Here is a 24,411-nt window from a genome sequence, read left to right as displayed (position 1 = left end):
GGGGTGGGAGAGTTTGGGTGTCAGCCAAATAAATTTTTCCAATCATATGGAATGGGCTTATAAATGAACAGTGATCTGTGTAGTAAATATCTGCACTAAAGGTACAGGGTGGGATTGTCATCAGACATGGGATTATAATTTGATATATACTGTACAGTTCATAAATTTAGAATTTCTTGTGTGAATTTAATGTATAATTTGTCATCATATATAATAGTTATCTTTACATTAACATTACAGAATTGTTTGGCTATAAATAATTTTGCTGTATTTGTTTGTGTATCACTTTGTATAATCACATTTAAGTTACATTCAGTTGCAAATTGCATTGACACAGATCTGCCATTATGTAATGTACTGGTAGATCTGGGTCTGTGCAGTTTTTTAAGGACTAACCTGTACAAAACATAGTGTAAAACCTGATTTATGCAATGACAGATCATGGTTTGGGTTGAGTCAGTTTTTTTGAGTCAATTGTTGGAGTCAATTTTTATGAGAATATATATGGTAGTGAGATAAAATATCAGAAACAAAAATCTTTTGGCTGTAGAAGAACAAAACAAATTAAGTACTTTGTCATTGCTGCACATTTATTGCAGTAGATGTATCTGAGATTGAAAAAAAATTAACGAGAAATTTTGCAGCATCCATTTAATAAGTAAAATGAATTAGATTTTTTAAAAAGCAATATGTTGGAGATTTTATGCCATTGTCTATGAAACTGTTCTTTTGCTCATTTTGTTTTGTGATTATTCTTTCTTTTTAGAGTGACATCATCACTATCTTTGATATGTTTTCAGCATGCAATTGCACTGTACATAAAAAGTGCCATGACAAGATTCTAGGCAAATGTCCTGGCAGTGCCAAAGATAGCAGGGAGACCAAGGTATGGCATACCATTTGTAATTGTTTATAAGTCGAGTCAAACTGCTAACAACAAAGATCCTTATCTGCCACAGAGTAAAGTGTCTGCAGATCAGGCTTTATGTTGTTTGTTCTAGTGATTACTCCAACCAAACTACACAGACCCAGCTCTGCCTGTGCATTATGCCATAGAAAATCTGGGTCTGTGCATTTTGCAGTTGGACTCGTCATTTAAGTGAGTATATATGGTACATGCACAAAGCTACAGGTGTTTTGTTCCCAGTAAGAATGAGTTCGATATGGCGTAAGGATTACCTTGATGGATTCATATGCCATATCAAATGAGTTCTTTGACCAAGTGTGCCATTTATTTATTGAATGCCATCTCTTTTACAGTTAAAATATTTCTGGACAAACAATGTGAGTGGAATATACAGCAGTTTGGTATTTAGAAAAGTCATTTAGTTGCATATGAGAATATTGATTGATGAATGGCAGTGAAAACACATCAGGAGTACCATTCTGGATATATAGTATGGAAATATAGACTGAGCATCTATATAAAGTGCCAGATCATCCATGTAACAATAAATGTGTTTGTAATAAATAGCCGTTTAATATACAACATCAGTCTGTTCTTGTCCCACCAGTAATACACAGGTCAGTATATAAGAACCTTAAAAGAGTGTCTTCTCAAGAGCTGATAAGTAGAATTTGACCACTTTTGACAGAAAGCATTCTGGCATTTAGGTCTTTCAGGCCATTATGCTGTCAAATATGTCAACTGTTACTAAAAATAGGGGACAAAACCTTTAAAATACTACTTCTTAAACATTTCTCAAAAGCATGACCAAATTTCTTTGACAGCAACCTGACATAATGTGACTTTCAATTTTATACAAAACTTTTCAACAGAATTTGACAGAATGCATGATTGCATTAGGTTTTCAGTTCAGTACAAACATTAATTTGCAATTAAATATTTCCACCATTATTTAAAACACAATCTTTAAGTGACTTCTTTCTAAAACCGCCAAATTTGATGGAAAACATTGTGACATATAGGCCTTGCAGGTTATTGAAAATGATGTTATCTGCCATTTTAAATATGGCCACCATTACTAAAATTATCAGAAATTACTCAGCAGAATTTGACCAAATTTAACAGAACATTCTGGCTTTCAGATTTGTAGAGATGGTTTGTATCCACCATCAGACATAGCTGCCATTACAAAAAGTAGAAAAGAATTTGACCAAATTTGACACAAAGCATCCTGACATGAAGGGTTTGAAATGTAGACAAATCATGCCAATCTGCAATTCAATATGGCAGCTGTTTTTACTAAACTTAGAAAATTTTTTGTAACTTTTAAAAAGTTAATGAACAGAAGTTGAGTAAATATGACAGTATCCTAACTTGAAAGCCTTTCACATTTATACAGATGATCTGCCATTAATTATGCCTGCTACTACTGGAAACAGATAAAGATTTCACAACTTTATCAACTACAAAAAAAATAATTCATAGAATTAGACCAGACCACCTTTGACAGAGACTGTCCTGGTACTGTGGCCTTTTAGTATCACACAAATAATGCTGGACTGCCTTCCAGTATGGATGAAGACATAAAACAAGGGAAACCTTGAAACAATTATTTTTATAACCAGTGCAGTCAAGATCACTGGAATGTGTTTCAACAGAAACAGTATGGTAGCAAAATATTGTGCCCTCTTTCAGCTGCCACAAAAGTTAATTCTGTGGCTTCCTTCAGATAAAATAAGAGTTGTTTGATGCGAGGTTTGTACCTCCTCCCCAGGGATTGCTTGAGCAGTTGCTACACCACTGAACAGAAAGTATCCTATTGTTCCAGATTTCGTCCAGCATTTGGCTGTTAGGTACAAGTCAGCCAGATGAGCGATCTTTTGTGTCATACACGTTTGGTGATGGAAACTTTCCAGTATTGACCTATTTTGTATGCTTGCTTCTAACATTTCTGCTGTAGAAATTCACTGCCAACTGCTACTTATTTTTCAGGTGATGTTGATGACATAAAGGACTCCATTTCTGAAGAAAATAGCTTTTTTAAATGCATAGTTAGCAAAACAGTTCAAAAAGGGAGAATTATTTTTAAAAAGTAGTTGAAGTTAAACTAAACTGAAATGAAAGCAAGATTGAACAGAAAATGCATCTCTCAGTACAGCAAATAGTTAAATATTTGAGACAGAAATTACAAAGTTGTTGTTTTGCTGATATTGTGTGTCTGTGTGTGTCTAGATTCTTTCTTAATTGACCTTTTGTCCATACATTTCCTTCTACTTCCCCTTATGTCATTCTATTTTCCCTCTTTAGACTTTTTAAAAAATATTCAGGGGCCACACCAACCCTCTGGAAAAACATCCTTATTGAAACCTGACATACATTCCTTGAGTGATATATATATATATATATATATATATATATATATATATATATATATATATATATATATATATATATATATATGCTTTGGAATGTTTTTAGGAAGTTTTATTTTACCTAAATCTTTTCAGATGATGTCAGAGAGATTCAACATTAATGTTCCACACACCTTCAAAGTCAACAACTACATGTCCCCAACATTTTGCAATCACTGTGGTACATTACTGTATGGCTTGTTTAGACAGGGTCTCAAATGTCAGGGTGAGTTTGTTTTTGTATTCCTCACTATTATCTGGAAAACTCATCAGTAAGGTATTTTATTTAATGTTCTGAACATCACTCACTTTAGAGGATGAAAGAATGACAGAACAAGTGAAAAGAAGCAAGTACATAAGAGCACTAGCAACTTAGGTAGATTCTTCAAGAGAGTATTAAATGGTGATTTGTTGAAAATCTGTTCACAAAGTGTGTCCAGGGTCTGCCATACATTTTTGGATGACAGAAATTGTCCATGCAAGGCCACATTAACTTTCAATGGAACAAGAAAACTTGTGGTTCATTTATGAATGAAACAAACATAAAAGTCCTGCATCCAGTCAGGAGCAGCAATTTTTGGCACAACTACAGATTTATGGACTACTTCAGTAATTTTGGACCTGCCAGTTTCTGTGGTAGAAGTCCTGGCAGTGTCTTTACTGATGATGTTAATTTAATGTTTAATTAAATCTTGTACATGTTCATTCATATGAAAGTAGTTAAGTTAGAGTGTCAAGAATAAATCAGAAAGAAATGAATTTGCTTTAAATGACATTGTTAGATTGTGAAATGAAGCTGTGTCATCATATTGGTAGATTTTGTGTATCTTTTATGTCATAGTACTTCATATCTATGTTTATTTTACAAGGTTTATGATCCTATTATTTTTTGAACAATTTTTTATTTTAAATTTTTTTAAAACTTTAACTGACAATAGTATCATATACCTATTATTATGCTGATGGACATACATACATACATACATACACACACACACACACACACACACACACACACACAGTGGAATATCAAGAAATTCTGTCAGTGCCCCCTTCCTTAAAACTAAGACTTGATCCCGTCTCAGTAAAAACAAAAGGGTTCTTTGATGGGAGTTTTGGGCCCCTTGCATGGGTTGCTTTTACAGTTACTGCATCAATTGTACATACATATGTTCTGGTTCTTTTGGGTCCCTTGTAGGGGTTGCTTGGGCAATTGCTACACTGCTGATACATACATATATACATCCTGGTTCTTTACTATTGAGGACAATTTGCTAGTTTTCTACTTATTTTTTGTATTATTTGTTTTTCAAAATGAAATTGATGTGTACAGCACTCTGTTAAAAAGTAACTATTTGACTATTATATCCTTTACAAAGAAAGTTAGCAGAGGAATTAGTTTATTTACAGTTGTGCTGACAAAATTTCTTTTGCACAGTGACTGTCAAGGTAATATCAACGTCATGTTATGCACCAAGAAAAATACAAGTCTGTTGCATTTTCAGTTTGTGGCATAAACTGTCACAAGAAGTGTCAGAAGTTCATGCCAAACCTGTGTGGGATTAATCAGAAGCTGTTGGCAGAAGCACTACACCAGGTCAAAAAGGGCGGAGTCCTAGGGCAGGGTAGTGAACGCCTTTCTGTCTCCCCCCAGAAAAGTGCTCAAAGTGTAAGTAATCCAAGATTACATTATATCTCTAATGATAAGCCAAGGGGGGTTATTTTGAACAATTTTAGACAGGCATGGAATAGTCTTGTCATTGGAAACAGCTGTCACATATAACAACTGGCAAAGTTTTGTTAATATTCTGGATGGGGGTATATCTTCAAGTATGGGGTTATCCTGAGAATTAGTGATATATAACATACATAACAATGAAATCGTTTTCTAAAAGTCTTTTAGGGCATTTTTGTAAGTTCTTTTGTTTTGAATTATTTGGAAAAATATTTACTGGGCAAGTGCCATGTTGTGATGCATTTTGGTGAGTGTAACCCAGAACATTTGTCACTTTTAGTCATTATTTTGCCATCTTTGCAACCATCCGATAAATGGAATTGAGCTACTTCCTATTCTGCAAACCAGGCAAGATGGTAGATACAGCCAGTAATCTCAGGTCCATTTACACCTCTTGTTAGAAAATTATTATTAAACCAACCATTATTTCATAATGAGTTCCTGACTGGTCTCAAGTTTGAGTGAGCAAGTGACATGAAACCTGTCATTAACCAGCAAAACCTGGACTGGGAACTAGACTACCAAAAGATATATCAAAATGCCAGCAAATTCTTGAAAAATAGTATTTGTTTAAAATGTCACTTGATCTCACCTGCTGTAACCATTAATAGTTCAATGTTTTTCCTGAAATGGTAAAAAGGGCTCAAAGGATAATTACCATAGGTCAGCCATTTTATTTCTCATCAAAAGATTGTTGTCTTCTTCAAAATAGCAAAGTGTTTACATTATTGGTTCAAAAACTGAGTTGAACAAAATAACATGTTTGGAGGGCATGTTAACAGCTGACCTTTTGTTAAGTTAACTACAGCTTGCCATTTTCAAAAAAATTACTCAAAAGCAAACATAAAAATTGCTGGCATGAACACAGAAGGACTGTTTTATGCTCTTTTTATTAACTTGTAAATGCCTGCCAAAAGGTAGCACATGTGACATTGTCTATATTCAACTATGTCTGTTGCTTGTTTTGTTTCTGCACATTAACTTTGGTTTTGCACTATTCACTTTTACCAAATTTTGTGAATGGCTTATGCTTTCGTTAGAGAAGCCAAATGATTTTAGGGTCCAAAGTTCCAGGGTCAAGGTTGCTGTAATGGAAGGGAAAAAATGGTTTCTGCACTATAGCATTAGTTCAGCATCATAGCCATAGATCAAACTTGTTGAAAGTTTGCACTTAAGGTAAGGAACAAACCTACTGAATTTGGGGTATTGTAGTCACTGCGACTGAAAGAAGAAAAATTGCTTCTGCATCACAGATCTGGATTATTCTTTGTGGATAGCATGTACTTTGAGTAAGGAATAAGGCTATTGATTTTGGAGTCAGAGTTCAGGGTCACTTTGGCTGATATAAATAATGGTATTTGCACTAGAACTTGAGCTTGCGTTTACCAAAGCTTATGGATGGATGGCACTTGACTCTGGGTAAGAAAGCATCTTCAGGATTGGGAGTTAAAAGTACCAAGGTCTGAGAAGGGCTTGCATTTAAGATAAGAAGCATTTGTTCTAGAGTGTGTGTTTTGACCAGACTGTGTGAATCAATTGCACTTGGGGTTAGAATGAAACCGGTTGATTCTGTTGTGTAAAGGTCACAGTCATAATGATTTAATAAGAAAATAATGATTGCATTCCTTGGTTACTACTAGTATGTACAGTCAGACTTGTCGTAATGATCACCGTGTCACAACAGAAATTCTAATTTACCTCCCACCAAATTTCCTATATAAAATGTCATGTAATCAATGGTTACCTGTCTTCTGTAGTCAGTGTCCTTGTGTTTCTTAACCAGACAGTGGTTTCACCCTGCCTTCTGTGGTCAGTAGTCATGTGTTTCTTAACCATGCAGTTGTTTCAACCTGTCTCCTGTGGTCAGCAGTCACTTGTTTCTTAACCAAGCAGTCATTTCACCCTGTCTTCTGCAGTCATTGGCCATGTGTTTTTTAACCAAGCAGTGGTTTCACCCTGTCTTCTGCGGTCATTGGCCATGTGTTTCTTAACCAAGCAGCGGTTTGACCCTGCCTTCTACAGTCACTGGAGCATATCAGCAGTGACCACTCCAAGTTTGCAGATTAAGCTTCTTATGGGCAAGGCATGGTAGGTATAAAGGCATATTATGATAACCTTAGAACCTTCTTCTCAGTCCCTAATCATCAAAGGTCTGTCATAAAAGCTGTCTTTTTATCTCAGTGAGTTTGAAGTGTGAACACCTGTTTTCATGCCCTTTCCAATCATAGGTTAAATTTGGATGCAAAATAAAGGAATTGCTAAAAATTTATAAATATTTTAACACATGTAATGTACATGAGGGATTAGTGGAAGGATACAGCAATCTTGTGGGGAACGTTTTTGTTATTTTGTTATTTTTGTTTTTGCTAAATAGCTCCACTAAATACATGAAACCTGATAAAATATTACTACTGCTAATAATACATGCATATTAATAATAATAATAATGATAGTACTACTTCTACTAATGCTAATCCTATTCAGTGCATAGTACATGCATTTGTCACGATCCAAGTCCCATAGAGGTCACCTGCCTGCAAAGACCATTTTGTCCTTTTGCTATGAGTGGCATCTGTAGATAGGTTTGACGAATTCTAGGAAATTACATTCAATAATAAAGCAAACTTAATTAATGATGGTTTGTGTGTTTGTTATAAGATAAGGCTTCCTGTAAGTTGCTTTTTTCCTTTAGTGTTGAGCTCACCTGGTTGTAAGTCCCAGTGAGCATGTCATTGGCACTCTGTCCAATGTGTAAACTCTTGAAAAAAATCATACGAGTTTTCAACCTTATTTTGCACATGGCATTAAGGGCTGATCCACCATCAGTTCTGATGACCATAATTTAACTATATTGGATGAAGATACTCGAAATAAAAAAATCTTGAGCTGTTTTTATAGCATGCTGTAGTATCACTAATTTTCATGGGGTACCAATTTTTGAGTATTTTGTTGTTGCCCAGAGCCACAGATTTAAAGACCGTATGAAAAAATAGCGACATGTAATAAAAAGAAGCTCTGCCATTTGAACTGTGTTTCATTCCTAGAGATCAGTAAAATTATTGGATAAATCAGCATTCTTTCTGTAATCTGGTTAAAGATATTGGCTTGTACATATGTTTTATTTTCACCCTTTTATAAAAAGAAGTAGAAATCATTTCATATTGTTTAATGCACACATATTTATATGGTATCCGGTAGCCATAATTTCCACTCACTGCCTTAAATCACTATGTTATGAGATAAGTAAGATAAGAGAGAATGAGAAAAGTTGTTTTTACACTGTTTTAACTGAAAGTGAAAAGATTTGGAAATAATACTATAAACGAAAATTAGATTTAATACTTAAATGAAAATCATCTAAAAATCAATCCTTGTGCTTGTCTTATTTTATTCATACAATATCATGTGAGCTTCAATTATCCAGTCAGCATCAGTTGGCTTCATTTATTCAGTCAGCATCAGTTGGCTTCAGTTACCCAGTCAGTATCAGTTGGCTTCAGTTATCCAGTCAGCATCAGTTGGCTTCAGTTATTCAGTCAGCATCAGTTGGCTTCAATTATCCAGTCAGCATCAGTTGGCTTCAGTTATCCAGTCAGCATAAGTTGGTTTCAATTATCCAGTCAGCATCAGTTGGCTTCAGTTATCCAGTCAGCATCAGTTGGCTTCAGTTATTCAGTCAGCATCAGTGGGCTTCAGTTATCCAGTCAGCATCAGTTGGCTTCAGTTATCCAGTCAGCATCAGTTGGCTTCAGTTATCCAGTCAGAATCAGTTGGCTTCAGTGACAATGTTTTAAGTAGATTCTTGTGGTTAAAGTTGGTTTGTGCAGGGGACAGACTCAAACAGAAGAGTGATTCCATTGTTTTTTGTTTTAGTTAGTATCTTCCTTCTTTGATGGGCTCTGAACAGATGTATCTAGTTCATACGTGGAATGATGTCATTATCCAAACCAATGGGGATCTGAGTCAATTTTTATCATTTTTAGGCACTATGGTAATACCAGTCACTTTGAAAGTAACTTGATGGTGCAGACTTATGGACAGTTTTTAAGGAAGAGTTTATTCACATGTACTTAATAATCAGTTAGTAGTTTAGTGTTGTTGGTTCTGTCAACTCCCTTTGATGCTGAGTGTAAGTGATTGATCTTGACAGGTTGTTTGATTTGTGCTCACACAGGTGGTAGTACTGTTTTAATCATTGGCATGATCATTGGTTGTTTTCCTCATATTTTTGTTCATATGTATGCTTTATTTAAGGATTTGTTGAGGTTAATCCATGGAATACAATACTTTTAAAAATACACAATGGACAAAACCAGAATTTAAGTACCCATGAAAATAAAAGTAGAGACCCACAAAAAATAAATTATATTACAGCATGCAAATCAATAACATTGGAAGAACTTTCACCAGAAAGCATCCAATTGACCAGATTTGTCTTGGTCATTGTCTGTTGGGCTCCTTGTTACCTGGTTCCGTGATGCTTTTCCTGGTAAATTTTTTACTAATAGTACATGTATGTGGCATAGTACAGTATGTACCAGAAACGTCTTTGAATATGCAGAAGACAAAACCAGTACAAAAGGTTTAGGCTGTTAGACAAGCATCAGCCAGGTGAGCACTCTAAGGGCCACTTGGGCCTCTTACTATCTGGTTCCATCACACATATCCTGATATAATATTACTAATAGCACATGTATGTAGCGTAGTAAAGTATGCACCAAAATATATTTTTGAATTTCCAGATAACAAAGTCAGTACAAAAGGTAAGGTTCTCCTTTTGCTTCAAGGAATCACATGACCATATTTAACACTGTTATGTAACTGTCTAAAATTAAAATGTATGCATTGCAAGGCCTGCTGGTAGTTTTGGTGTTCATGAAGATACATGTATCTCTTTCCTATTTATCATAGTTCTGACACTCAAAGTTTCTAAATCAATCAGCTACTATTGCACAGTTACATCAGCAACCTCGGCACTTCTTTTTGGATATCCTTTTTGTTTGAAGATTTTTTTATATCTGGTTTTGTATGTAAATTCAGTTAAGGAACTTGATGGTGATGTACCATCCTAGAAAATCTTGGGACTTTTCAAGGGATAGTGGTATATATTTTAAAGATTTTATTTATTTTACCTTTATACTTTTTTAATACACATTTATCAGCATTTGTAAATTGTTACATTTTGTTTTACCTTGTTTCACTTTGTGTTGAAATTTATTTGGAAGGGTTTATCTTATTTCTTGCAATTCTTCATTTTTAATTTTAGTTTTAGAAAAGTTACTTTTAATTGGCACCTTATGTGCCATTAAACACATATTGATTTTTTGGTGACCTTCAACTTATTAAATTTAGTACAAGTTCTATATGGTGCCTTATTTGTGGGATAACATTTCATTGTTTATAATAACATTTATTTCCATGATCTGCCAAGATTATTTTGAGACATTATTGTGGCATACCGTATAAGAAATTATTAAGAAATTGCCCACTGAACTTAGACACAAAGAGTGCCATTCAAGAGTGCTCTTAAAACTCACTTATTTCGACTGCAAGAACAAACTTAAAGACCTAATAATGTTTCCTACCTTAAATATTTTCAGCATGTTTTTTATGTTTTCTAATTTCATGGTGTTTATTTTTTGTAATCATATCATTATATATGTTTTTTATGTTATAGGTGTTGTCTAATGTTGTAAAGCACTTAGAGCTTCTAAAGATTAGGTGCTATACAAAGCCCACATTATTATTATTATTATTATGGAAAGAACAATAAATACTGGGTATATAACATTTTTTATCAATAATATTTATGGTTGCTTAATTAAGCAGTAGATCTGGCATTGTTTTGACTTGAATCTGCCAGCACAGTGTAACATCATGCCTGGATCTATCCTTTTTGCAGTTTTCTGCCTTTGTACAGTGTGCAGGTGCAACATCATTCATGCTAATTTATTTTAGTATCATTATCATGATGGGTCTTAGTGATACATAATAAAGTCCATGTAATTTCTATCATCATTTACTCAGAGCAATCAAAAGTTTTGGCATGTTGGAAGCAATTTCCCACAATTAAAATTTATTACCATTCAAGTGTGCATTAATGAAGGTCCTGGTGAGGGGGTTCAGTAATGGCGGCTATAGGTGGAAGCTAGTAAAGTGGGCTCTGTAGATTTTGGCAGTTATAAGTGGTTATTTTTACAGTGAAATGGTTCATACTTGTTGGGATTATGTGTGAATATTCAAGGAATGCAGGACATACAACATTATTGGTAGATCTTAATCAGTTTTGAAAAAAATGTGTCTTTCCACTCAAAATTTAAATATGATGGAATAGAGATGGAAGTTTAGTGGTGCAGTTTTGGGACATTCCCTACCTGATCTGTTTGACTCATTTACTTACTTCAATGTAGTTTGCCTTCAATTGTAAGAATTGTTTGGCACATGGTGAGTAATAAATGTCAGTGTCACAACTGAGTAGTGAGAAAAAATTAGTCCAAACAAGATTGTCTACAAGTATGAGTGGAAAGAAAGATCAAGGCAAGCAACAAATAAAAACCAGATTACAGAGTGGCACCCTAATGGAGACATCTGACACAAGTATGAGTGAATCAACCTTGAGTACAATTCAGCTGGACTTGGATGAAATAAAGCAAAGTCTCAGAGGGAGCATTTCAAAAGCAGATTTTACATCTGCTGTTGCTGACATGGTGAAAAAAGATGACCTAACAGAAATTGTTACAACTATTGTGAGGAAATTGTTAGAGAATGTGAAGGAAGATCTGAGAAAGGAGATAGTAGCAGAAAGTGAAAGGGTAGTAAAGGAGAGGACAGGAGAGTTGATGGATAGGGTGGATTCACTGGAATTTGAAAACCACCAATTGCTAGAAAAATTACAAGAAGCAAAGAAGGAAAATGATAAAATGAGGTTTGATATGAAAGATTATGAGAGGAGATCAGAGCAAGCAAGTACAACTTCAAACCAATTTGAACAATATTCAAGGAAACTGAACAGAAAAGTTTTAGGGCTGGAGGAGGAGGAAAATGAAAATCTGAGAGAGAGAATTCCGAAATTGGTGAAGGAAGTTACAAAAATTAATTTAGATAACAGGGACATAGTGGCTGTGCATAGGATTCCAGGTCGACAGGGACAACCAAGGCCAGTGATTGTCACATGTTGGAGTCTGGATTGTAAACTTCCAATTATCAAGAAGCGGAAGGATTTTCTGCAGTACAAAGGAATTAGACTGGTAGAGGATGTAACCAGGATGAATACTGAACTTATCAATAAATTATCTAGGCATCAAGAAATTGACAGTGTATGGTACTTTAATGGATCTGTGTATGGTAAAACCAAATCAAGAAAAAGGATAAAATTTGACATCTATGATGAAATTGATGAGAAAATTAGATTATAAGTGTAATATGCAATTCTGTGAACTTATGAAATTGACTGAATAGGTATGTGAACTTTCGTTTTTATACTCCTTTTTCTACTCTAATTTGTTTTAATATTTTGTTTATAAGACATTTCTTTCGCTCACCAATTTTATCCTTAATTAATATGTTTGTTTATTCGCTGGTCCACTGTTATATCTCTCCCTAATAAATTCTCACTAGTTTATAAATCATCTTTCACTCTTATACTCTCATATACACATTTGCTCAGTTGTTTACTCATTTTTCTCAACATTACTCTTCCATGATAAATCTCTCAGTCTCACATTTTTTGCTCATACATTCAATCACCCACCACTTCCATGTATGTGCTCTTTCACCCTTTCTTTTTCTTCCCTTTTACCCCTTCTTTCATTAATTAAGTTGTAATTTATATTCTTTTTAATCTGTGCCGTTTGGTTTACAAAACTGTCTTAGCTCCGGAAAGGTCTGTCAGAGGTGCATAAGAGTTATCGCAAATGGAGTTGTTTCACTTGTTGTCCATAGTATACTGTATCAATGTTAAATGCAGCCAAAGCTACAGCATTTACTGTAACACCATGGATGCTTTTATTATGGATGTTTGTATTCTGTGTGAGTGTGAGTGTGAAAGTCATGCATATGATAAACTCAAGGTGATAATTACTTCATATATTCCTGTACAAGAATATGTATGTGTAAAATTTCTGCTGTTTTCATGGATAATAACATAAAAATTATATCTATTAATGTTAGAGGCCTGCAAGGTTCAGTCTTAAAACGAAGGGATATTTTCCACTGAGTAAAACAAAAGAATGTATCTATAATATGCTTGCAAGAAACTCATAGTACAAAGAATGATGAAATATATTGGGCAGCTGAATGGGGATACAAATGTATATTTAGCCACTGCTCTTGTAAGAGTGCTGGGGTTGCAATATTTTTTAGAAATACTTTTGAATTTATAATTCATAGAGAAAGATGTGACAGTCAAGGGTTATTTATTAGTTTAGATATTCTAATTAATGGCAACAGAATAACCCTCGTGAATTTGTATGGTTATAATGATGATAATCCTAGCTTTTTTAGAAAGTTAAAGGAGGAGACTTTATTTTTTGAGAACTCATCAATTATAATGTGCGGAGACTGGAATACTGTTCAAGACTTAGATTTGGATACTTATAATGTTTTACATGACAAACACCAACAGTCTAGGGCAGCGATTCAAGACCTGAAAAACGAATTGGAATTAATTGATCCCTGGCAAAATTCAACCAAGACTTAAAGATGTATACCTGGAGGCAAAAATCTCCCTTGAAACAAAGTAGACTAGATTACTTTCTTGTATCGGATGACATTCATATGAATACAGCTGATGCATGTATCTTACCAGGATACAAGACTGATCATTCAGCTATTGTTCTGAGTGTGGCGTTTTCAACGTTTCCAAGGGGAAAAGGATATTGGAAATTTAATACCCAACTGTTGAGGAACATTGAGTATACTGATTTGGTCAAAAAGTGTATAGCTGACACTGTAAATGAATATTATCTAGGGGGAAATAAAGATGACTCTCTCCATGTTTCTCTTTCCTGTAACGATCAAATGTTATTTGAAATTTTGAAAACAAAAATAAGATCTGAAACTATATGTTATTCTATTAGGAAATCAAAAGAGAAATGGGAAAAATTAAAGAAAATTGGGCAGGAAATAATAGAAATTCAGGGGGGACTGTCGAATAACATAAATGGGGAAATTCCAGAAAATTTAGAGAGAAAAAAGCAGAATTAGAGGAATTTAGGAAAAAATACATAGAAGGTGTTATATTAAGATCTAAAGCTAGATGGTATGAATTTGGGGAAAAAAGCACAAAGTACTTTTTAAATCTTGAAAAAAGAAACTATGTTAATAAGACAATAAAGGAAATTATTTTAGATGATGGGACAAATATATCTGACCAAATAGATATTTTAGAAGCACAAAAACAGTTTTATATGGAATTATTCAAAAGTAGAATTGCTCAGCTTGATGACAAGGCTACTCAAGAAACTCGAAATAGATTTTTTAATCACAATATTAAACTTAGTCGAGAGGAAAGAGAATCATGCGAGGGTCTGCTTACAATTAATGAATTCGGTATGTCTCTAAAACAGATGGAAAATGGAAAAAGTCCTGGCTCGGATGGATTCACTGTAGAGTTCTATAAATTCTTTTGGAAGTCTCTGGGGGGATTTATATGTAGATCAATAAATTACGGATATACTGTAGGAAAACTTTCAGATTTTCAGATTCAAGGAGTCATCACATGTCTACCAAAGGAGGAAAAAGACAGAAGATATTTTAAAAACTGGAGACCTATATCACTTTTAAATACTGATTATAAGATTGCTTCGGGAGCAATTGCAGCTAGGATTAAAAAGGTTCTTCCATCAATAATCAGCGATACTCAGAAAGGATATATGAAGGGTAGATTCATTGGAGAAAACACCAGACTATTATATGATATCATGGACCAACTTGAGAATGAAAACAGATATGGTTTATTATTGTTAATAGATTTCGAAAAAGCCTTTGACTCAATTAACTGGATCTTTGTGGAAGAAGCTTTACAATCTTTTAATTTTGGTGATTCCGTTTGTAAGTGGTTTAAACTGTTTTGTAATGACTCTAATAGTTGTGTTATAAATAATGGACATCTGTCAATGGTTGGTAAAGTAATTGTTGTAATGACTCTTGTTCTGCCCATATTCATACATCTTTTTTCAGCACTTCCTAACCCATCAGCAAAAGTTGAAGCAGAACTAAATCGCACATTATTTAAATTTGTATGGGGTGGAAAAGTAGAGAGAATAAAACGTGATATACTAGTTTCCCCAGAAAACGAGGGAGGACTAAATATGATAACATATTTTCATTCATTAGGTATATTAAGATAAGATGGGTTAAAAGATTGCTGGAAAAGGAAGATGGAATGTGGCAGAGCTTAGTCAGTACAACTATACTCAGAAATATAAAGGATATTTGGAATTTAGGGAGAAGGAAATTAGAAGAATTTAGTAAGTTCATTAAAAACAGTTTTTGGAGAGATGTAATTTTGGCAGTATCTAAATATAAAGAAGAACTGCAAAGTCCTAACGAGTATCTATCCATGAGTATTTTAAATTTTGTCCCCCCTAAAATGATTTATCAATACAAATCCTGGACAGAAGCTGGTTTTGAAATTCTGAACGATCTAGTAGATGATCACGGTAATTTTATACCTTTTGAGATAATAAAACAAAAAACTGGAAGCAATGATTTCTTGAAATACTTCTCCTTAATATCCAGAATTCCTAAAGCATGGAAAGATGCCATAAAAAATCACCTAGTACATAATAATTTTGATAAGCAGGAGGATAAAATAGCGAACTTGTGAAAACAAGATTCACTCAAGTTTGTTTACAAAGATCTTTTACAGGAAGCTAAAAGGCAACACACTGCGAAGCAAGAAACTTGGATGCAAGTATTTAATAAAAATATAAGTAGTGAGGAGTGGTCTGATATATATAGCCGGGCAAAATGCTGTACCAAGGATACCAAGTTGATCTCTTTTAACTTTAAATTAATCCATAGAATAATCGCTACTAATGATTTTCTTAAAAGAATTAACATATTTGATGACAACAAATGTACTTTCTGTAAGAGTGAAACTGAAAGTATTGAGCATCTCTTTTATGACTGCAGTATTACTTCACAGTTTTGGTACCGTTTTATTGAAGTTTTTGCACCTTTTTGCCCAAATATTGTACATGTGTCCAAAAAAGAAACAGTTTTTGGAAGTGAACAACTGGACAGTTTGGGTAATTTTCTGCTTATTTTGGCAAAATATTATATTTATACTTGCAGATTCAATGTGAAAAATCCTTCTATTTTTGTTTTTAAGCAAATAGTTGCAATGCATAAGAACATTGAAAAATACACTGCTAAGGTAAATAAAAAAGAGGACCAATTTCTTCAAAAATGGACCTCAACAATGAACATTTAACTTGTCTCTGACTTGATGGTAAACAGGAACAAAATATTGTAATATCAGAAAGGCCATGTCACCTAGATTGTGTGCCATATGCATGTGTGTGTGTGTGTGTGTTTTCTTTTTTACTTTCTCTGTAGATTATATTTATCATCCCTAGATTATCTGATAACCAGAAATGTTTGATTGTAAGGTGACCCTGGGATGGTTCCCCGACCCATTGGTCACCCTATTATGGGGTTAATTAAAAAAAAAAAAAAAAAAGGTCCTGGTGAGATTGGTTCATTCTTACCAATTTTTTTTCCTTCATTATGCAGATTGCTCTGCAATAAAAATAAGTAATCAGTCTTATGCCTTGATTATGCAGATTTGTATGATATAAAACTTCTTTTATGAAAATAGGTTTATATGAGGGATGTTAATAGTGTATTAAGTATTTTGATTCAGTTTTGGTATGGGTTTACTTTGTGTTGTTAGTCAATCACATACTTTTTTAATAAATGAGATTCAGACATATAGCAATATAGCATGAATGTTTACATTAAAACTAATATCAGTGTCAATCGCATACTTTCTTGATAAATGAGATCTGGAAATGAATGTTTGTATTAAAACCAATATCATTAATACCACACCTGTTGCTATTTTCCAGGTGCAGATACCCCAACCACATGACAAGAATTTGTCCTGTTATGGTGGTCCAGAAATTTACATAACACTGGATCGCCTCTGGGTCACCCCATAAACATGTTGCCCTTGTGTATTGACCTTCATTATTTTTCTGCTGGAGGAACCATTCATGATGGAGACCATAACTTCAGTCAGGAATGTCATAAGACTTGGCAAATGGGCTGTCTTCATCCATCTTCAGGATGCATACCTTCATATTCCTATCTTTCCTCCACAGATGAAGTACTTCTTGGTTGGCGTGGATGGGGAAATTCTTCAAATTTCAAGCCATTTAAGTCATTTAAGACTAGGAGGCACACGTGGACCTTCTCTCAGCCTGGAGGTTTGGAACTTTCTTAGATGACAACTTTAGAAGGAATTATCCTGAGTTTGCCATATTCCTCACAAAAAGAATATTTTAGATGACTGTCGAGGAAACAGAACTGAATGGTCACTCCATCAATCCATAGTAGACTCCCTGTTCTAAAATGGGGGGGGGGGCTCCTTTGGTGGATATTTACCACCAGGTTAACAACAAGCTCACCTTTTGTTTTCCCAGTCTCCAATCAGAGGGCATGGGCAATGGATACTTTCCTCCTGAAGTGGGGTCATCTGCTTGCTGATGCTTTCCCACCCTTCAGGATGATCCACAAATTCTACACAAAGTCATGTACTCTACTGATCAGCTCATTTTGATTGCCCCTCTGTGGCCCCAGTGATTGTGGTTCAGCAATTTTCTTGATCTGCTGGTGGACTTTACCTGAGAATAGGACCTCCGGTCACAGCACAGGGACTGTCACCTTCACAACAGCCCACAGATTCTCCACCTTCATGCTTGGCATGTCTCAAATGATCTTTCCCCCAAAGAAACGTTTTTGATCAAAGCTGCGAGGTGCATCGATCAGTCCAGGACTTGATCCACCTGAAAGGCATATGTTGCCAAATGGAGAATTTTTTGTGATTGGTGTAATAGAAATGCATCAATCCTAGTTATTCCATAATGCGTGCAGTGGCTGATTTTCGTCTGTTTCTTTTCCAAGAGAAACTGGTCAGTTTCTACTATCGAGTGGCCCTTTCTGACTCAGAAATTTTCTAAAGGCCCAGCCATTGGCACAGATTTTCACTTGAAAAACCTGATCAGATATTTCGAACAGCCAGCAAAGACCAGTGTCTTACTGTCTAATACCTACATGGAATCTTGTGTTTTGTGATCTCTTGATACCCCCCCAACCGAATCCTTCAGGTGAAGTTTCCTTTGAGATCCTTTCCATCAAGATGATTCCTTTGTTCACCTTAGCTTCTGCAAAATGAAGGAGTGAGCTAAATGTTATATTATTATGACTCTGTTGTCTTAAACTATATTACAAAAAGAAGCAAAACAAATTTATTTCCCAAAGCTACAAAGTGAAAGTACAACTCTCAGTCATGTGCAAAAATTCAGCACACAGTATAGATATCACAATACTAAGTGTAGAGCTGGTATGTATCAGGTAGTCAGATTTATGATTCTACTTCTCTCCTTTGCCAAACAGGTTTTCAGCTTCCCTCCACTTCCACTCCAAGTTGAGATCTCCAGTCTCAGCTGTATCTGTGCTCGGGTTGATCAAGCTAGACTTTTGTTTCCAGTTATAGGGCTTTTTGGATTTTTTTTAGCAGCCTTTAAAAGGAGAAGAATGGGCAGGAATTGTCTATGCTGCTTCATGGGCCCATTTACACCTCTTCCTTGATAACTGGTGAACAATGGGGTCCACAAACCTACACCACACTATAAGCAAGGCGCGAGTTATTGAGGGACCTCCAAAAATGTAACAAAATCGCTTTGACATCGACAAAACCGAGGGATATGTGGCAGCATTAGGGAACTGGGCTGTTTATTGACTGAATCCTCATTTTACAATCACATTGATAATAATTTTTAATAACACACTTTTTCTAATGAAGTTGTTCATTATTCTGTTTAAAATGTCCAACATGTGAAAGATTGTTAAAACTGGTTTCAACAGCCATCACGTGTACGCATAAAAAGTCTGTGTATTACGTCACTGCTTTTTGTTTTCTTGATGAGTCTGGACTCCGTACTGGTGTTTAATATTATCCTGCCAAATCGGGAGTGTACAGAGCAGGGAACTAGACTAACTGTTGATACATCACCAGACAAGATTCCTTTTTTTCAAAAACACGAGACATTTATTTCGTGAGACAATTGTCTACGCTGAAACTCAATTTTTTGTATTGCTCAATTAGTACAATATTGATGTCGTGAATTAATTAATTGGAATTAATAATGAAACTTCTTATCATCCTTGAGGATATCTATAAGTGCCAATTCAAGAATTCTCTGAAAATAGCTTGCTCACAATGGTCCGTATCTGTGAAATCAAACTCTTCATTTTACAAAGTATTCATTTTGCTTGCCTGCCTTGTTATCTGTGATCACAGTTATGAAAGAGTTGGTTAATTTAAGGTAGTTTATGTTACATACACAATAACATTTATAAGTGTTCGATTGATGAAATGAAATTAGTTCACCCGACATACAAACCAGGGCCACTAGATTTTAAGTTTGTAGGATTTTCATGCCTTTTAACTTTTCTTTTATTCCACCTCCTTTATTAATGTGATAATACAAAGGAGGCCAGCTTTTAATTCAGTGCAACAATAGAACAAATACTTTCGGAAGTCAGTTATCAAACACACCTAATTTGGTTCTCAGAGAAACGCTCACAGACATAGCTGTTACGGTAGATTGACACATTTTACATTTAATTACAAGAGGACACATTGTATTTATGATGATAACACTTAAAAGGAACTAAAAGATGGAACTAGAACAGAAATTTCAATTGATAAAATTTTTATTTAATTTGTATTTATTTACTACAGTACTGCCTCCACTCAGCGTGAGTGACATTTTCATTGATCGAAAATTTCCTTACATATCGTTAATTGTGGTGTACTAGGAATGTCATTTGGAAAGAAAATGAAAAAATTGTATGACCTATTTTGAATTTGTTATTTCAGAGCATTCATTAAATTTCCAGGTCCTATCTACCGGTTTTGGCAATAAAACGAGCGATACATCAAAGTTTTCGTTATCAATTGTGATCGTGATTTTCTTCAAGTTCAGCAAATAGGGATCAATTTTTGGGATATTTTCTGGTTTAAAAAATGGGATCCACGCCTGACCCTGCGTTATAAGCGGGTTCACGAGTTATCGAGAGAGTAGTGTATTTTGTCTTTGGAGGATGTCATTCTCATACTGCTTTCTCCTCCTTTCACCTTCTCTTGTTAGCTCACCCAAGTGAAGATATTTTCTCCTTGGGCCCATACATCGTTGCTTAGAAGGTACACAGGCAGATTCCATCCTGTAGTAGTCTTGCTGTAGGTGAGTATTCCTTGTGTTGTTGTTTATCGACCAGTTGTAATATCATCAGTCTCCCACCAGATTGACAAACTCCGCTATGTAATAGCAATGGGTATGGTGTTACTGATACTAAAATATAGGGGGTTGGGGGGAGTAAACTAATTTTATTGATCCGATCCCCCAATGATGTCCATAAAGGGCTGTACACATGGGCATTGTTTCCATGGGGTGTTCTGGAATCTTTTGTTTCACCATAATGTTAGGACAAATTCTTGTTTTAATGTCAGGCTCCAGTTGTGTGATAGCATAAGATAATTGTACAGTCATCCTTAAAATGCACCCCCTCACTATATTGCAGCTGATATTCTTGGTTGTAATGGTAGCAACTTTGAAGACCTTTTATTTGTTTACCAAGTAGTTATAAATATCCAATTTAAATTCAGATAAGTCTGGAGTACAGTTTTAAAGTGATCCTGCAGAAAATGATGTTAATGTATAGTAACCTGATTCAGCATTTAGCGTATTAGTGCATTATTTTTCTGTTCCCTGGTATCACAGATGAGATAATGACTGCTTTTTCTTCTACTGATGGTTAATCTTGACCCTGCAGATAAAATCCTGGCCTGAACAGTGCAGAAGTAAATGTGGTGCTAAAAACAATATCTTTTAACTAGCCAGCTTGAGGAAGGCAATATTGGATTTTTGCTGGTTAGGTGAGACGGCAGATGAAGGGAGATGAAATAGATACAGAAAATATTTGGTGTGACATCAGAATTTGTTTGCATATAAGATAAATAGCTGTGAATGTAAGGTAACCGTTTTGAGTGGAGGAATTGTGTTGTCTGAAAATTTGGAATAAGGTCATTTGTAGCATTATTTTGGTGCCAATCCAGGATTTGTATTTGATCATTATGTCATTTTTGTGGACAATGATCGATCATTTGTGTACTTTGTTGTAACCTGAAGTAGTTCTTGAATGATGAAGGATGATTTGTTTCATTGTAACCTGAAGTAGTTCTTGAATGATGAAGGATGATTTGTTTCATTGTAACCTGTAGTAGTTCTTGAATGATGGATGATTTTTGTGTTTCATTGTAACCTGAAGTAGTTCTTGGATGATAAAGGATGATTTGTGTTTCATTGTAACCTGAAGTAGTTCTTGCATGATGAAGGATCATTTGTGTTTCGTTGTAAACTGAAGTAGTTCTTGGATAATGAAGGATGATTTGTGTTTCATTGTAACCTGAAGTAGTTCTTGGATAATGAAGGATGATTTGTGTACTTCCTCGCAACTTAAAATAGTTCTTGAATAATGAAGTATGATTTGTGTACTTCCTCATAACCTAAAGTAGTTCTTGGATAATGAAGGATGATTTGTGTACTTCAGTGTTACCTGTAGTAGTTCTTGGATAATGAAGGATGAATTGTGTACTTCCTTGTAACCCGAAGTAGTACTTGGATAATGAAGGGTGGTTTGTGTTTCATTGTAACCTGATGTAATCCTTGGATGATGAAGGATCATTTGTTTTTCATTTTATCCTGAACTAATTTTGTATGAAGGGATGATCGTCACATATGATTTGTTATTTCTTCAGGGTGAGAGTACTTATGGACTTTCAGCAAAATGCAGATTTTCAAATGTACTTTTCGATTTTCTCATTATTTCTTACATTCTTTTTATTTAGAGATTTTTAATTAATTTCTCCACATTCTACCTAAGATGAAATACATAATTTCACTGAGATGTTAAAAGATAGTATTTCATCTTTGGGAGAATGTGGAGAAAACATCTCTTTTTAAGAAAGATAAACTTAATGTGTTCTCTGGAATTTGAAATTTAAAAAAAAAATTGTGCACAGTCTTAGATTTTTGTACAATTTTCTCATTTTGAGCATTTTTTGGGGGGTGTATTGTGTGGATTTTTTGTCTTCTTGTGTTCACCCTGTTTTTGAAGATGAAAAGGTCATTTGTGGATCATGGATTTTTTTGGATCCTGTATGTAGTCTCAGGTGATGCAGGGATGGGTCAAAAGCAAAACAAACACATATATTTGATTTGGCTTTTATCTTTTTAAAAAAAACTTAAATACATTTCCAGACTTTAATCTTGAGCAAATCAGTCCTGCTTTACTAAATACTGCTTCATACCTACAGCAAAACCTGTCACTGATTCACTGCTTCATATCTGTAGCAAAACCATGTCACTGATTCACAGCTTCTTTCATGTGTCTCTTCTTTTATGTCAACTTGTTTTCTTAAGATATTTTCTTGCAGTTGTCTTTATCATGTTTTGTAGAAGTCAATTATATGTTACTTACATTTTGTCAGACATTGTATTTTGATTGCAGTGATCTGAAGTAAGTACATAAACTTATAATTTCTGCTTAATGATGCATGTACTGAAATTGTTCAATCATGACAGTTGCTTGCATCAACAGGTTCTTGCCGACTTGAATCTGACACATGGCCCTGAGGTTAATGAAACTTTATCACCTGAATATTGTACTATTTATGTTAATACAAAAAAAATAATATGCTACACATGATGATAAAGACATCATAATGTTTTGAGGAGTCTGAATGTATTTCAAATTCATTTTGCTACATAATTCTGCAGCTTCATCTTATAAAATCTCATATAAAATCAGTCTATTTTTGAGTGGTCTTAAATATGTTCTTCAGTTTGAGATGATTTCAAATTAATCAAACTCAATGAATAATTTTGATCTCTTACTAGGCAGTGTAAAATATCACAAAAATAAAAATTTATTCACTCCATGCCTAAATATCATTTGAAATGAGCACTCCTCTAGGATCCTTTACTTGAACATGAGCTCAGGTTGAGACTCAAAATCAAACATTGAAACTGAGTGTTAGAGCCCATCATGAGTTAAGTGTTATGTAAATTTAATTTAATTGTTTGTTAGTTTAATTTTTTATATATATTTCATTACATGCTATGTAACATTGTATGCTGGACTTGACCTTGTCCAAAACTGAGTTCATTTCTGCTTGACCTGATTGACTTTTTTAATATTTTTTAAATTTTATTTATGTCAAAACTAATACATAACTAAATCCTCCATGTGTATGAGCTTCATATCATGATTATTATTCAGGTAAACAAGAAGGATTAAATATGTTTATTTGGGTTGGGTTTTTGGAATTTCCTAAGTGAATTTTACAGGTTATTGTGTTGTAAGTAAACAAGGCTCATTAGGTCATCCTAGAAGGTTATTTTCCATTAGGTAATGTTTTTTTTTTAGAAATGCCAGTTGTGACCTGATGTCAGGTAGAGAACTATATATATTGTAACTGTGAGGATTTTACCATTTGTGCTTTGAATTCAAACCTGGAATTATATTACTATGATTCAACAAAAGACTTGGCACATCAGCACTCCATAAGCTATAACAGACACATCATCACCTTCAGATTTGGACCTCTTCAGGATTTGTACTGAAACTTATTCAGGACTTTATATTATTAGGACTTGTGTCTGTAATTCTCTGATTATTTTGGGATTTAATTCGCAATACCATAAGTTTTTTTCCTTTTCATTTTCACTTTGTATTCTACAGAAATAAATTATTTGTTAAATTTTCAAAGCTTGTTGTCTTTCACTCTTTTCTGTTATTTATTTTAAGAACATAGACTCATAAACATAAGATTCAAAATAAAACTTTGCAAATCGGTGGTAGAATGCATCAGGAGTCAGATTAAAGATAAATATTTTGGAACTTAGTATTCAAGTCCACCATGACTTAAGATTCAAAATAAAAACTTTGGAATTCGGTGCTAGAGTCCACCATGAATTTAGATTAAAATTAAAATCGTAGAACTCACTTCATGAGTCCAAATTGAAAACAATTTACTTTGCAACTTGGAATTGGAGTCCACACTT

General features: G+C 34.4%; 1 protein-coding gene across 7 annotated transcripts in view; it reads left to right on the top strand.

Moving 5' to 3' along the window:
* Window positions 1-24,411, top strand: part of LOC149789180 (protein kinase C delta type-like) — a 227,101-nt gene that overhangs the window by 153,394 nt on the left and 49,296 nt on the right. For 6 of the 7 annotated variants that reach the window (XM_089975321.1, XM_089975324.1, XM_089975323.1 and 3 more), the window contains 4 exons: window positions 801-886; window positions 3,415-3,544; window positions 4,824-4,987; window positions 9,796-9,816. In XM_089975321.1, the coding sequence (XP_089831447.1) occupies window positions 801-886; window positions 3,415-3,544; window positions 4,824-4,987; window positions 9,796-9,816 (401 nt within the window). The remainder of the gene's footprint in view (window positions 1-800; window positions 887-3,414; window positions 3,545-4,823; window positions 4,988-9,795; window positions 9,817-24,411) is intronic. The other variant, XM_089975327.1, reaches the window with a different exon arrangement.

This window comes from Sinohyriopsis cumingii, chromosome 11 (genome assembly GCF_028554795.1).
Source record: "Sinohyriopsis cumingii isolate HCF-2022 chromosome 11, ASM2855479v2, whole genome shotgun sequence".
Classification (NCBI taxonomy): Eukaryota; Metazoa; Mollusca; class Bivalvia; order Unionida; family Unionidae; genus Sinohyriopsis; species Sinohyriopsis cumingii.
Note: the sequence above shows the minus strand (reverse complement) of the source record. Positions and strands in the feature narration are given on the sequence as shown.